The sequence below is a fragment of the Boleophthalmus pectinirostris genome, unplaced genomic scaffold (assembly GCF_026225935.1).
Source record: "Boleophthalmus pectinirostris isolate CB_2022bp ecotype Guang Dong unplaced genomic scaffold, ASM2622593v1 HiC_scaffold_21, whole genome shotgun sequence".
Classification (NCBI taxonomy): Eukaryota; Metazoa; Chordata; class Actinopteri; order Gobiiformes; family Gobiidae; genus Boleophthalmus; species Boleophthalmus pectinirostris.
In genome coordinates, this window is record NW_026571175.1 from 33,482,913 (window position 1) to 33,496,620 (window position 13,708).

Genomic DNA, 13,708 nt, shown 5'->3' on the forward strand with positions numbered 1-13,708 from the left:
ATCGGATTAGTGTGAACGAACACTACACCCTCAACAAAAACAACTGGAAGACGAACTAGTGTGGACGGGGCCTAAATCTGATCCAGGTCTTACACTGTTGTTGTCCACACATTTGAAGAAATAGAATAGACTTATGAACCTACTTCTGGATTAAAGAGGCAATTAAGATACAGAAACGTTCCCACGGGAAATAAACCGGGACGAGGGGGCTTTTTTACTCTTACACACCTGGGATTCTGTCCTGAGGAAGTGGGACTGCAGATGAAGCTGTCGTCCTGCCTCCACCAGTAGGAAGACAAAACCAAAACTTGTGTAAATCAGCTGAGCGAACATGTCAAAACTGTCAGATGTGAAAACAAATTCTGGGTTTACACTGAAACGAATCCGCGTATCACTGTATCCAGAAATGTCGTTTCTGTGTCCGCAAGCCTTCCCTATCCACAAAGCTTTGAGTATATTTGTTTACGTTTTACAGAAACCAAATTTAAAACGGCATAGCAAATTTGCCTAAACTAAGAGCTCAAAAAACAGCTCACTCCTTGTGCGCTGATGGGGTTCAGCTTCTGTCTCTGGAACCATTTTCAATCGGATTAGTGTGGACGAACACTGCATCCACAACGAAAACAACTTGAATACGAACTAGTGTGGACTGATCCAGGTCTTACACTGTTGTTGTCCACACACTTGAAGAAATAGAACACACTTATGAACCCACTTCTGGATTAAAGAGGCAATCGACATACAGAAACATGCTGCTCACGAGATTTTAAACCGGGATGATGTTTTTTTTTTTACTCTCACACACCTGGGATACTGTCTGAGGACGTCGGACTGCAGATGGCGCTGTCGTTCTTCCTCCACCAGTAGGAAGACAGCGCCAAAACCTGTTTAAATAAAATCCCACAAGAACAAAAATGCAACGCCAGCTACGAAATCCAATGTAAATCATGCAATAAATCATACATGGGGAAACAGGCCGAGCGTTCCACATCCGAAAAAAGGAAGACCAAAAGGAATGCGAAAAAGAAACATCAGGGAGACTCACCAGAACACAAAAAGAAAAAGCAGAACAGGAAAACCTAAAATCTGACATATCAGACCCATTGTAAAAGGAACAACCACATTCTGGATCGGGACGGGGCTCGGGTCATTGGATCAGAAAACTACAAGTTCAAACGCTGGATCAAGGAGGACGGTGAAATCAGGAAGCGAGGCACGGACAGCGTTAACCGTGATGATGGAGCGTTCCTCCTTTCACACACCTGGGACACCCTCCTCCAGAGACACCGGGCGACGGGAGGCGTGGTCAGTCTGAGCGACCTGCAGGTCCATCAGGTCTGACCACGCCCACAGGAAGTAACAACAGCTGATATACGACACGTCACCACCAACACCGGTGACAGTTCTGAAGATGCAGCAGCCGAAACATGTCAACAAGGTAAACACACTTTACTGCATTGTCTTTAAAAAGAACCCAAGAAGTTAAAGTATATAAGAAGACAAAATGAACATCTTTGGCCTGTTTAAATCAGCTGAACGACACGTCACAGCAACATTACGTGACTCTGAGGAAGGCCACAGTGATCAGTCAAAAGTGTCAGGTATGAAAACAAACTCTTGGTCTGAAAAAAGAATCTAATAACCAGACTTGAGAACCATTTCGCGTGAGAAAGTTACTCGACCTCTCGCTCCTCCACGAAAACAGAAGAAGGTTTGTCTCGGCAGACTGACTCCATTACAGCGCTGATGAACAAACATCTGTCTCTGAGATCCACCGTCGTCTCCGCTCGCTCCAGGACGGCACTGAGCTTCCGTACGCGCTCAGCTTTGGGAGATCAGACCTCTGGGTAATCTGCCGTGATGTTCCTCCACACACCACGTCTGAGATGTTTGATGAACGCGGAAAATCGCTAAAGTAGAACAGCGACGCTAACGGTCTCCAGACAGAGCGCTGGAGCTGTGATGAGCGCGGCGAGGCTGGGAGCGCAGCGGGCTACAGACACATCAGCCAACTGAAAAGACTCACACTTACTCATATTGTCACCGACGCTAGAGTTTGAAGGGTTCTGAAGCGTTTCGGAGCAGAGGGGCTCTCTCTCCCGGCGGGGTTAGCCCTTAGCCAAGAGAGAACGTGTTGGAACTTCAGACTCTTATTGTAAAGTTTATGATGAAATATTAAAATCTGTCTGAACTATTAAAGTCGTCCAAAACAGCAGGGAGTGAGCAAACACACATCCTGGATTACAACAAAGATTTGACTTAGATGCTAGAGATTTGTACGGCTCATGTAAAGTAACGATATGATATAAAAATGGAAATTATATCATAATAATTGCAGAAGTAGCAGCGGTGGTGCTGAAACAGGAACAGTTACATGGCCAAAAATGTACTAAATTATAAGTACATGAGAAATAAGTTACCATATTTTTCAGATTATAAGGCGCAATATCAATAATTTTGAAATCTCTCGTCTATTTTCATACATCAGTCGCACCGGAATATAAAGCGCATTAAGTGAAACAAACGGTCGACACTTGAGACTGATCCTTAGCCCAGGCGTTGACAATCCATCGGCAGATCGTGGAGTAATTCGCCCGATGTTTACTCCCTGTTTTGGTGCATTATAAACATGAATGTGTGTGGATCATTTAAGTTTGTTTATTTCCTATAAGGACGACTCAAATATACATTGAGTAATAATGTGTTTAATGCAGCTTTGCCACATTTGTTAACGTTTAACAGAAACTAAACTTAAAACCACATGACTCATTTGCGTAAACTATAAGCGCTGAAAAAACAGCTCGCTTCTTGTGCGCTGATGCGGTTCAGCTTCTGTCGGACTAAAGGACACGGTTTACTCTGCGAGGCTCCTGACTAGAGTAGCCGTAATGCTCCGACAATCCATCAAGCGGAGCACCGTGTACCACATAAAATTGGTTCAAGGTCAGTAAACACACACAGAATTAATACATAAGATGAACCAGATTATAAAGTGCACAGTCGATTTTGAGAAAATTCAAGGATTTTAAGTGCGCCTCATAGTCTGAAAAATACGGTAATAGTTACCACTGTTGGGCAAGTTACTTTGAAACTGTAATGCGTTATTTATTACCTATTACTGTCATTTCAAAGTAATTCATTACATTACAATATTACTGCATTTAAAATGTGAGGCATTACATTACTATTGCATTACTTTAAGTTACTCTCACCAAAATAACTTTTGCGCTGTATATGGACTGAACCAGGACTAAACCAGGTCTAAACCAGGACTAAACCAGAGCTGAACCAGGACTAAAACAGGACTCACTGTAGGGACGGGCTCGAAGGAGAAAGGAACGGCTTTGCTCCGCACCTCACGGAGGTAAGAGCGGCTGTCACCCTGCTGCTCGGGCTCGTAGCCCTGATTTCAGCAAATATTTGCGGGTACAAGACCCGGTGCAAGAGTCTGTTACAGCGCGTAACTTCTACCTTCCTTCAGCGTGTCCAGAAGTCCAACTTTTTGTGTGATGGTTTGCATCTTCCTCTGCCTTTTGGATGCGAGCGCAGGAGCCTTTGTCCGTGCAGAACGTTTCGTCGACGTTGTGGGTTTCGTCGGGGAGAAAACTTGCAACCGTACAGCACTTCAGAATCACACTGATACAGATTGAACATGTATTTAAATTTGGCAGCTGAACACATTCTGTACTGTACAGGAGACAAGAGTCCCATGGCCAATCAGGACGCAGCGGGAGGAACACAATACGCATTCATACAATGTGAAAAAAACAGGGCATGCAAAATTGCACAAAAAAATAATAATAAAATCTGCGAGACAGCGAAAAGTGAACTGCGATAGAGGGAGGGACGAGTGTAAACCAGGTCTAAACCAGAACTGACCCAGGTCTAAACCAGGTCTAAACCAGGTCTAAACAGCGTGGAGTTCTTTGTCAGTCCTTTCGCCCGCGGTCACCTGAAGGTCTATGAGGGCGCGTCTCAGCTAATATCGAGGTGATTTTAGCGAATTTGTATGAAGAAAAACCCACCACTTCAATCCAGGTTAAAAAAACACTGTAACGCGCGTTACTCACATTTGTACCGAGTAAAATCATTACTATTTTTTCCCCTGTAATGCCGAACATTACTGCGTTACAACAAAAAGTAATGCATTACTGTAATTCATTACTATTATAACGCGTTACTCCCAACACTGATAGTTACTTTATCAGTGCAATTTTAGTAGTATTTTAGATGAGTCTTAATCTAGTCTAATATTAATGAGTCTAATACAAAACTTGAGTAAATAAGCGGTTTAAAGCTGTTAAGTGTTGTTAAACCAAAATCTCTGTATTTTGTGCTGTTTTGTGTGTTGGAGAGGAGGAAATATGGCATTGAGTCGTGCATTCATATTGTCACTGGGACAATACAAGAGGAATTTGTGCTGTACTGACTTGGCCTGTCAAAAAGTATTAGAAATCAGATCCTAATCAATACTAAATACTCACTTGAGCAGGTATCGATACCAAAAAAGTCACATTCCCAGGATAGAAATAGTTTTAGAATGATCTTGAGGTTTGGTATTGAGTATCAAGTCTTTTCCATGGTATCGAAATCGAGTTTGAAATGTTAGTATTGAGCGAACGCGCCCCTGTACGATCCATCAGAGTGAGTGATGAAGAGTCAGTGTGAAGGACACGTGGACGGCAGATAAACGAACACAGAGAGAGAGAGGAGAGGAGAGAGGGGAGAGGGGTCGTACCTTGGAGCTGTTCGATCAGAGTCCAGGCCATTCGAGAACCTTGAGCGTCAAACACCACGTGACCCTGAGGACAAAACCAGAGCGACATTCGTGATTTAACATCCAAAAAGTCAAAAGTGGTGTAGAAAAAAAAAAACACTACACAAGCCTCCTCACATGAACAGGTGGTTTTGTTGGAACACAAACATTTTAGAGTTGACAGATTTTAAATTTGAAAGTGAAGTCTGTAACTCTCTGGAGGTGGCAGTGATTCCATGAAAACAGAACGTTAAAATCACACTTCGGAACATTTTCCACGGAGACATGCAAGTTTTTATGTCATACTGTTGAAGAATATAGGGTCAACGTTTCTTTGAAAACAAGCAAGAGGCCAAATAAGAGTCAGGTTTGTGGAGATGCAAGCCTGTTCACAGTAAAAATGCACGCTTTTCAGTGCCAAACAAACAACCAAACCATTTTTTCTGGATAAAAAGTTACATACTGTAGCTTTAAGGCCAGACACTGCAGGTGAATAGGGATTGATTTTAAACTTTTTTTTTCTTTCTGCAGATGACAAATGGATTTTAAAAAAAAAACTGAAAGAGCCATGTTTAAAACTTTTGGTTCATCTTGTTTTGATATTCGACACAAAACCTTTCACAGAGGAGATAATTATGTACCGTATTTTCCGCACTATTAGTCGCTCTGGATTATAAGACGCACTGTCGTTAAATGGTCTATTTTCTAACTTTTTCACAAATAAACCGCACTGGACTTTAAATGAAACACAACAGTGTGATGGGTGAGTGTTACGGCCCAGGCTTTAGTTCCAATTTGTTTGTGTAATTTTTGCCTGAAGTTCTCCTGATTCCTGCTGCAGGAGCCCTGGTCCGTGATTGGTGGGGCAGGTCGACGCCCACCTCACCTGCAGCCACCGCCCCCTATTTAAGGAGATGACCAGCACCTGTTCGGGGCTGCTGGTCTTGGTGGCCAGTCTGCCATTTTGGTTTCGTGTGTGTTGTATAATTTAGTTCTGTTTTGTGCCTTTTTTGATTTGGTCACTCGATTCTGTTTGTGGGTTTATGTGGTTTAATTTGGGGAACTTGTGTTTTAGTTTAGTCCCTAAGTTTTACCACTCGTTTTTTGTAAGCCTGCGTGACCCCTTTTGTGGCACAAAACTCTGTTTATTCTGTTGTTCTGTTTCTTAGTTTAGGTTGTTTTCTGTATATTTTAGTCTGTCCTGTTAATTTACCTTTTACCTTCCTGCTAATTAAACATTATTTAATTTATTCCATTTTACATCTTGGTTTTATTTTTGTTACTTCCCTCACCCCAAATGAACTGGGTCGTAACAGTGAGTGGTTTTGTTTGTTTGTTCGTTCACGGTGACTCTGGGCTTTGTTCAGTTGTGGCGTGTAGGGAGGGTGTGTCTGGGACCAACGGATTGTCGTCGTGTTCACAGTGACTCAGTTGTTCAGTCGTGTCTAGAAGTGGCACATTGGACTCGCTTTTTCGGTTCGTTCCTCCGTTCCGTTCCTCGTCGGCGTGGAGTGATGAGTGAGTCTGTGGGTGTTTTTCGCTGTGCGTTCGCTGTCTGCTCCGTGTGTGATTGTGGCTTTGTAGTTTACTGAAGTCGTGCTGGGACACCTGAGTGGATTGGTGTATGAGGCGCTCTGGATTGTGGGGCACGTGGTCGTTTTTTGATGCGGTTAGAGGCTTAAGAGCGCGGCTAATCGCCCGGAAAATACGGCATGTAGACTACAAACGAAACAGAACAACTCACATGATTCACCGATAAATAAAAATATAAACAAAATAAAAAAGAACTGAAGAAGCGTTTTGGATGAGCTGAAAAATGTTTTTGACCTAAATAAATATATGTCCAGTTGACAAATTGAATTTCTCCTTTGCCAATGAAATAAAAGTTTAAAAACGTCCAACCATCCATCCATTTTCTTCCACTTATTCAGGGCCGAGTTGTGGAGGCAGCAGTTTAAAAATGTTTTAAAATTAATTTGATTTCTTTGTCGCTGCTACTTTTTGTGGACAACCCTGGCTGTTTTTTTACAGACAGACCAATGTTTATGAAGTACTGTTTTTGGTATCAAACTATCAAAGCCACCAATAAATTAAAGAATTTAGAAACGTACTTTAAAGGTTGTATAGAGGATTTTCCAAGGAACGAGAAATCCAGCGACTGTTTGTCCTTTTTCAAATGTTGCGCATGCGTGAAACCACCCCCCCTCCCCTACAGCTCCTACGTAGAAACACCTCCTCCCTCCTCCTCCTTACGCCAGAAACAGGTTTGTTTACAGCCGCTGCACATGACTTGTAAACAACTAACTACAGTGTTGGTTAGACAAGACGGAGAAGTGAGGAGCAGGGGGAGGGGGTGTGCGGACATTTCGTGCCCGGAGAAGTGAGGAGCAGGGGGAAGAGTGGATCGGGCAGCGGGGACAGGAGCAGGAAAGGGGAGCAGAGAAGGTTGCGCGGAGATTCAGTGCGAATGAACTAGCTACAACACGCAGCAGCAAGCGGACTCTTTCTTTGCCTTGAAAATTACGTTTTCAGACATAGGATATCGCTTTCGTGTCCTGAAAAACGTTTGTGTAGCTCTTGGAAATAAAGTACGTTTTCATAATAAGCAGAAGTTTCCTGTCCAGGAGTAATTTGTGGACCAGTGCGTCAGTCTTTAGACCCTGCGTCTGCTTCAGTCGCGCCATCGCTGGAATGAATCTTCAAGAATCACCTTAGTTTGGCTTTGCTGCTTTTCCCCTTGTCTTCTTCTTTCAGCGACCTCAAAAACGGACTTTCTTTTGCGGCGAACTGCTCCTGGATTCTTGTCGCCATTGCAACAAACTTTGTGCGAACTGCGAGGAAGATATAGGTCAAAAAAAGCCGCTAAGAACTGTTGCGTTGGTGGAGTAAACAGCGTCTGTGCGTCTTGCGTCTGTGGACTGCGTGACAGTCGTACGTAAACCACGTACCGGCAGCGCGCAGGCAAGTCAGTTACACTAGAAACGTAGGGAGATTGATTGACAGCCTGTCAGCTCACAGATAACGAGGCAGTGTCGTTATCTATTGGCAAATGTTTAGCCCCACCACGTCCAGAGTTGATGAATTTTTATTCTCTTTTTTTTGGTCATCATAATTACAAGGCTACTGCACCTCTATAATGCTATCATTGACAACTTGAAACAAACAAAAAAATATCCTCCATACAACCGTTTAAGTGTTTCTAAACTGATCTCACCGAAACGCCCTCGAAGGAGCTGGTGTTGAGCGCTCTGTAGATCTCCGCTGTGATCTCTCTGTTGTTGTAGTTGAAGTCCTCCAGCCTGTAGCCTTTCGCCTTCAGGGGCCCCACGGTCTTGTTGAGGGCCAGAGCCAGGGCCCACACGGCGTCGTAGGCCAGAGGAGCCTCCTGGAAGCCTCCCGTCTCCTCCGGGTTTTTACCGCCCAGTTTGGACATGAGCTGGTCCAGGAACTCCTGAGACGTCTGAGGAGAGAAGAACATGAAGCAAAACTGAGTCCAGATTTCTGCGAAGATTGATATTTAGAAAAAAAAAACTATGGAAATATAAGTAACCGAGGTGTAGTTTCTGAGAATTTCCACACGTTCTACTTGTACTTTTCTGTTGGAACTACTAAAAGCTGTTGATGTATTTTTAAATATTGCTTATTTATTATCGTTTTTATCTCTTTTAATCACTGGGCCTCGAGGAACACATTTCGTTCTGTCGTGTTTCTCTTACGTACTTGAATGACAAACAAAAAACCTTGCACCTTGACTCATCAAGAAGCTCACTGAGAGTTTCCTGAAATGATTTTCTTTCACTTCACAGTTGCTCCGTGTCAGGGTCAAGAAAAGCCAAATTTCTAAAGCAGTGATCAAAGCAAATGACTTAAAAAAAAAAAAAAAAGGCAATTTTTAAAACTCTACAATCTAAATAATTCCTGTTTTTCAAAGTATTTTTGAGCAAAGAAAACCCCTGTAATAATGAGTTTAATGCCATAGTGTGGAATATTTATGGAAAAGCAATAGCATCTCCATAGAAACAACCAGGTATTAGACCCAAGAGAAAAAAACACCATTGGATAGTTTCACCAAAGTCCTAAAATAACTGCGGCTGTGAGTCCAGGTTGAGGAATCTCCAGGCTAGACGCTATGTAGTGTTGTAGTACTCGAGACCGGCCTTCAGACCGATTTTTTGTTTTTGTTTTGTTTTGTTTTGTGTTCTTGGTCTTGTCTCGGACTAGACCACATCTGGATTTGGTCTTGTCTTGGTCTTGAGGTCTGACACTCGATGAGTGATAAAATGGAGACAGATTTATAAATACATTGACATATAGATGTGCCAAAATAACTGTAAAACACAAATAAATGTCAAAAATTACAAACATGATCTTAATTTGGTCTCTATGGGCCATGGTCTCAGTCTTGTCTCGGTCTCGACCTTTAAAGGTCTCTGTCTTGTCTCGGTCTCAACCCTCAGAGGTCTTGGTCTTGTCTTGGTCCAGGATCCTGTGATCTGGGACATGGTCTTGGTCTCGATCAGTGCAGTCTTGACTACAACACTAATGCTGTGCAAGATATTCAGGCAGCTAAATAAATCAATCAGTATTAACAAAGACCAAAATTGTTATTTATAATGACCAAAGTGCTTTCCAAAAAAGCACTACAAAATTAAAATTTTCAAAACCATAAACAATGTAATAAAAAATGTATAAAGTGCCACTGCATTACTCATGTCTTTTTCAGTATATATATATATATTTTCTTAATTTTAATGCGCAAAATTAGGAATGTAACAATAACCGAAAGTCTCACAATATCATGGGCCATCACAACATATCAAATTACAAGTTTTTTTTGCCTAAACAGTAGCCAGGCTGGTCCCACCAAGTGCCTCCGCTCTATTTCATTTCTCTCCAGTTTGGGCTCCAGCCAATCAGCAAAGAACCAGACATTCAGTGTTGCAACGATTCCCGAGATCGAGGGTTTAAAGACGGAACAAAGAGAATGTTTGGTGAATTTTATCAAGGGGAAAGACGTTATTGTCCTTCTTCCTACGGGATTTGGGAAAAGCTTGATATACCAGTTAGTCCCGTTAGCGGCGCTTTACATACGTCACGACCAAATAACAGCAGCTGCCTCCCGTACGAGTGAACGAATCCTAATGCTGCGAGGTCACACAGTTTCTACGAAGTGAAACCGGCTGATGAATAAGCAGTGTTGGGAAGGTGACTTTTAAAATGTAATCCCCTACAGATTACAGATTACATACCCCAAAATGTAGTTTGTAACATAATTACTTAAAGTGAGTAATGTAATCTGAATACTTTGGATTACTTGATTTGCTGTAGAGAAGCAAAGACGAGGAAATCTTCACATAAGAAGTTTTGTCTGATAAAAGAAAATAAAAAGTCCAGACTTTACTGAACCAAATTAAAAATATTATTGATAGAAGAAGAGACACGTCCACACAGCAGGATTTAGTCCTGTTAAATCCTGGTTTAGTCCTGGTTTAGTCCTGGTTTAGTCTTGGTTTAGTCCTGGTTTAGTCCTGGTTTAGTCTTGGTTTAGTCCTGGTTTAGAACTGGTTTAGTCCTGGTTTAGACCTGGTTTAGTCCTGGTTTAGACCTGGTTTAGACCTGGTTTAGACCTGGTTTAGAACTGGTTTAGTCCTGGTTTAGAACTGGTTTAGACCTGGTTTAGAACTGGTTTAGTCCTGGTTTAGACCTGGTTTAGTCCTGGTTTAGACCTGGTTTAGACCTGGTTTAGTCCTGGTTTAGACCTGGTTTAGTCCTGGTTTAGACCTGGTTTAGACTGGTTTAGAACTGGTTTAGTCCTGGTTTAGACCTGGTTTAGTCCTGGTTTAGACCTGGTTTAGTCCTGGTTTCCTGGTTAGTCCTGGTTTAGACCTGGTTTAGTCCTGGTTTAGTCCTGGTTTTAGACCTGGTTTAGTCCTGGTTTAGTCCTTTAGTCCTGCCTTAGTCCTGGCTTAGTCCTGGTTTAGTCCTGGTTTAGACCTGGTTTAGTCCTGGTTTAGTCCTAGCTTAGTCCTGGCTTAGTCCTGGTTTAGTCCTGGTTTAGACCTGGTTTAGACCTGTCTTAGTCCTGGTTTAGTCCTGGTTTAGACCTGTCTTAGTCCTGGTTTAGTCCTGGTTTAGACCTGGTTTAGACCTGGTTTAGACCTGGTTTAGTCCTGGTTTAGACCTGGTTTAGTCCTGGTCTGGTTTACTGGTTTAGAACCTGGTTTAGTCTGGTTAGACTGGTTTAGTCCTGGTTTAGACCTGGTTAGTCCTGGTTTTAGACCTGGTTTAGACCTGGTTTAGTCCTGGTTTAGACCTGGTTTAGTCCTGGTTTAGACCTGTCTTAGTCCTGGTTTAGTCCTGGTTTAGTCCTGGTTTAGACCTGGTTCAGAACTGGTTTAGTCCTGGTTTAGACCTGGTTTAGTCCTGGTTTAGACCTGGTTTAGACCTGGTTTAGACCTGGTTTAGACCTGGTTTAGTCCTGGTTTAGTCCTGGTTTAGTCCAGAATGTGAAAAAGGGAAAATCCCGCCGTGTAATCCATTTATTTCAGCAAAGTAACTGTAATCCAATTCCCACTCACTGAAACAGTAACTGTAACTGAATACAGTTACTCATAATTTATACTCTGATTACATAACTCATGTAATCTGTTACTCCCCAACACTGTGAATCGTCTACTTAAACAGCTAAAAAACTAGGAGAACTACATAGACCATGATCCTTTGCTCTACACACTGACGTAACTGTTATTAAGCACTTTATTATTTAGATTATGACGAAAGAAAAGCGACATTCACGTTTTGTTCGCGTCCACAAAACATCGCAACAACTAAGACGCAAATCGTGTGATCAATGTTCATATCGTTACGTCCTTCCACAAAATCTGAAGCAGTTTTAGTAGATTCTCTCCGTTCTTCGCCCACATTTCTTCCTGTTGCCAATAAAAGACGCAGCAGACACAGTATCACAGAGCTGAGCGCATGAATAAACCAGAGCCCGTCTCCGTCTCCAGCGACTACAGCTGTATGAAATATTCACGTGTCTTTCTCAGGACTCACACAACCTGTTGGAGAATCTACATATTTATGAATGTATTTATATATATGTGGATTTATGGAGCCCGTGAACGTGATCTTCCCCCGGGCGACGCACAAATGAACTTTTGAGGGACAATATTAGCTCATTATTCTCGGATTTACTGTATTTTCTAATGTTTCCTCAGACCTGGAGTTGTGTTTTGTTTCATTCACACGTTTAACGCACAAACCCTGCACGTTTAGAGTGAGTTCTGTTCCACTTTGTGATGTCATGCGGTCTTACAGGAAGTGCTCCATTGCGTAACGCGTCCTACCGCAATTATGCAGACGACACTCAGATCTACGTCTCTCTGGACTATGGACCAGTGGACTCACTTTGTCACTGCGTCCAACAGATCAGTGTGTGGGGAAGCTGGCCCAAGTGGTCAAAATGAGAGTCCAGTGCAAAGTTGTCCTTCACCAAACCAAATTCTTTATTGGATCCTTCCAAGTCGTGGGCAAAATTATATACATATTTACAAAAAAAGAACTGTGCTTAACTAAACAAAAGTAACAGAAAATAACGCAACAAAAGAAAATACCCACAGGCACCTGGCTGCACTGATGTGACCTCCCTACTGATTAAACTGCCTCTACTTATATACCCCCAGAGAGGAAGTCCCTCCCCCTGGGTTCACACCAACTTACGGGGAAAACTGTAGCAATTTCCTTTCCTTACTGGTGTGCTGCCTTAAATTATTTACTGAAGCCTAATCCCGCTTTTAAACTGAACAGTGCTCCAACTTAACTAGATACACTGAAACCAAAATTCTAATAACCCATCTGATAAAACAAAGAACCATTTCCGAGGCTTCCCTCCACATGGTCTGGGCCAACACCTCCCCCTGAGCCTATAAATATGGCTGCCAAAGGACACGCCCCCTCTTTTTGTTCCCAGACCATGTGGAGTCACAGGTAAAGGTGGTAAGTTTGAACAAAAATGAAGGGATATAACCAAATAAAATGAATTTAAAGTAACTGTGAATGTGATCAATTAAACAAAGACTAAATAAAACAAACCCAGGATAGTTATTATTTAGCTGTTTAGTTGATATAGATAGATGTAACTGAACTAAGGTGAAAAATGGGGACAAAGGCCCTCTTTGTCACAGGATGCAAAACAACTTTCTCCAGCTAAACTCTGACAAGACTGAAGTCACAGTGTTTGGTCCACAGAAACAAAGGGACAGTGTCAGCATCACCTCCAGTCTCTCTCTCTAAAACCTTCAAATCAGGCAAGAAATCTAGGGGTAATAATGGACTCAGACTTGAACTTTAACAGCCACATCAAGTCAATAACATCTGCAGCCTTTTACCATCTAAAAAACATAGCGAAAATCAAAGGTTTACTGTCTAAATCAGACTTGGAGAAACTTATCCATGCGTTTGTCTCCAGTAGGTTAGATACTGTAATGTTCTGATCACTGGTCTCTCCAAACGAGCTGTGAGACGCTGCAGAACATCCAGAACATCCAGAACATCCAGAACATCCAGAACATCCAGAACATCCAGAACGCTGCAGCTCGGGTCCTGACTCGAACTAGGAAGTACGAGCACATAAGTCCTGGTCTCAGGTCTCTGCTCTGGCTCCTGTGCCTCAGAGACTTTAAAGCAGCTCTGCTTGTACAAGTGTCTCCATGGCCGAGCACCAAAGTCCATCTGTGACATGTTAGTGTCATATGAACATCTCACACTCTGAGGAGCTCAGGGACCAACTCCTGCTGGTGCCCAGAGTCACGACTAAACAAGGGGAGTCAGAGTTTCAGGTTCATGCAGCTAAAACCTGGAACAGTCTGAACATGTGAGACAGACTCTTCTGTGACGCTGTTTAAATCCAGACTCAAAACATTTCTGTTTGACTGTTCATAAGACTGAAAG

At 42.5% G+C, this 13,708-nt stretch overlaps 1 protein-coding gene across 1 annotated transcript in view; it reads right to left on the reverse strand.

The window, feature by feature from the left end:
• gabbr1b (gamma-aminobutyric acid (GABA) B receptor, 1b) overlaps positions 1 to 13,708 on the reverse strand; it is a 654,324-nt gene that overhangs the window by 214,153 nt on the left and 426,463 nt on the right. Inside the window, exons 12-13 of the mRNA XM_055157144.1 lie at positions 7,971 to 8,216; positions 4,739 to 4,802 (exon numbers count right to left, since the gene is read on the reverse strand). Of these exons, the coding sequence (XP_055013119.1) occupies positions 4,739 to 4,802; positions 7,971 to 8,216 (310 nt within the window). The remainder of the gene's footprint in view (positions 1 to 4,738; positions 4,803 to 7,970; positions 8,217 to 13,708) is intronic.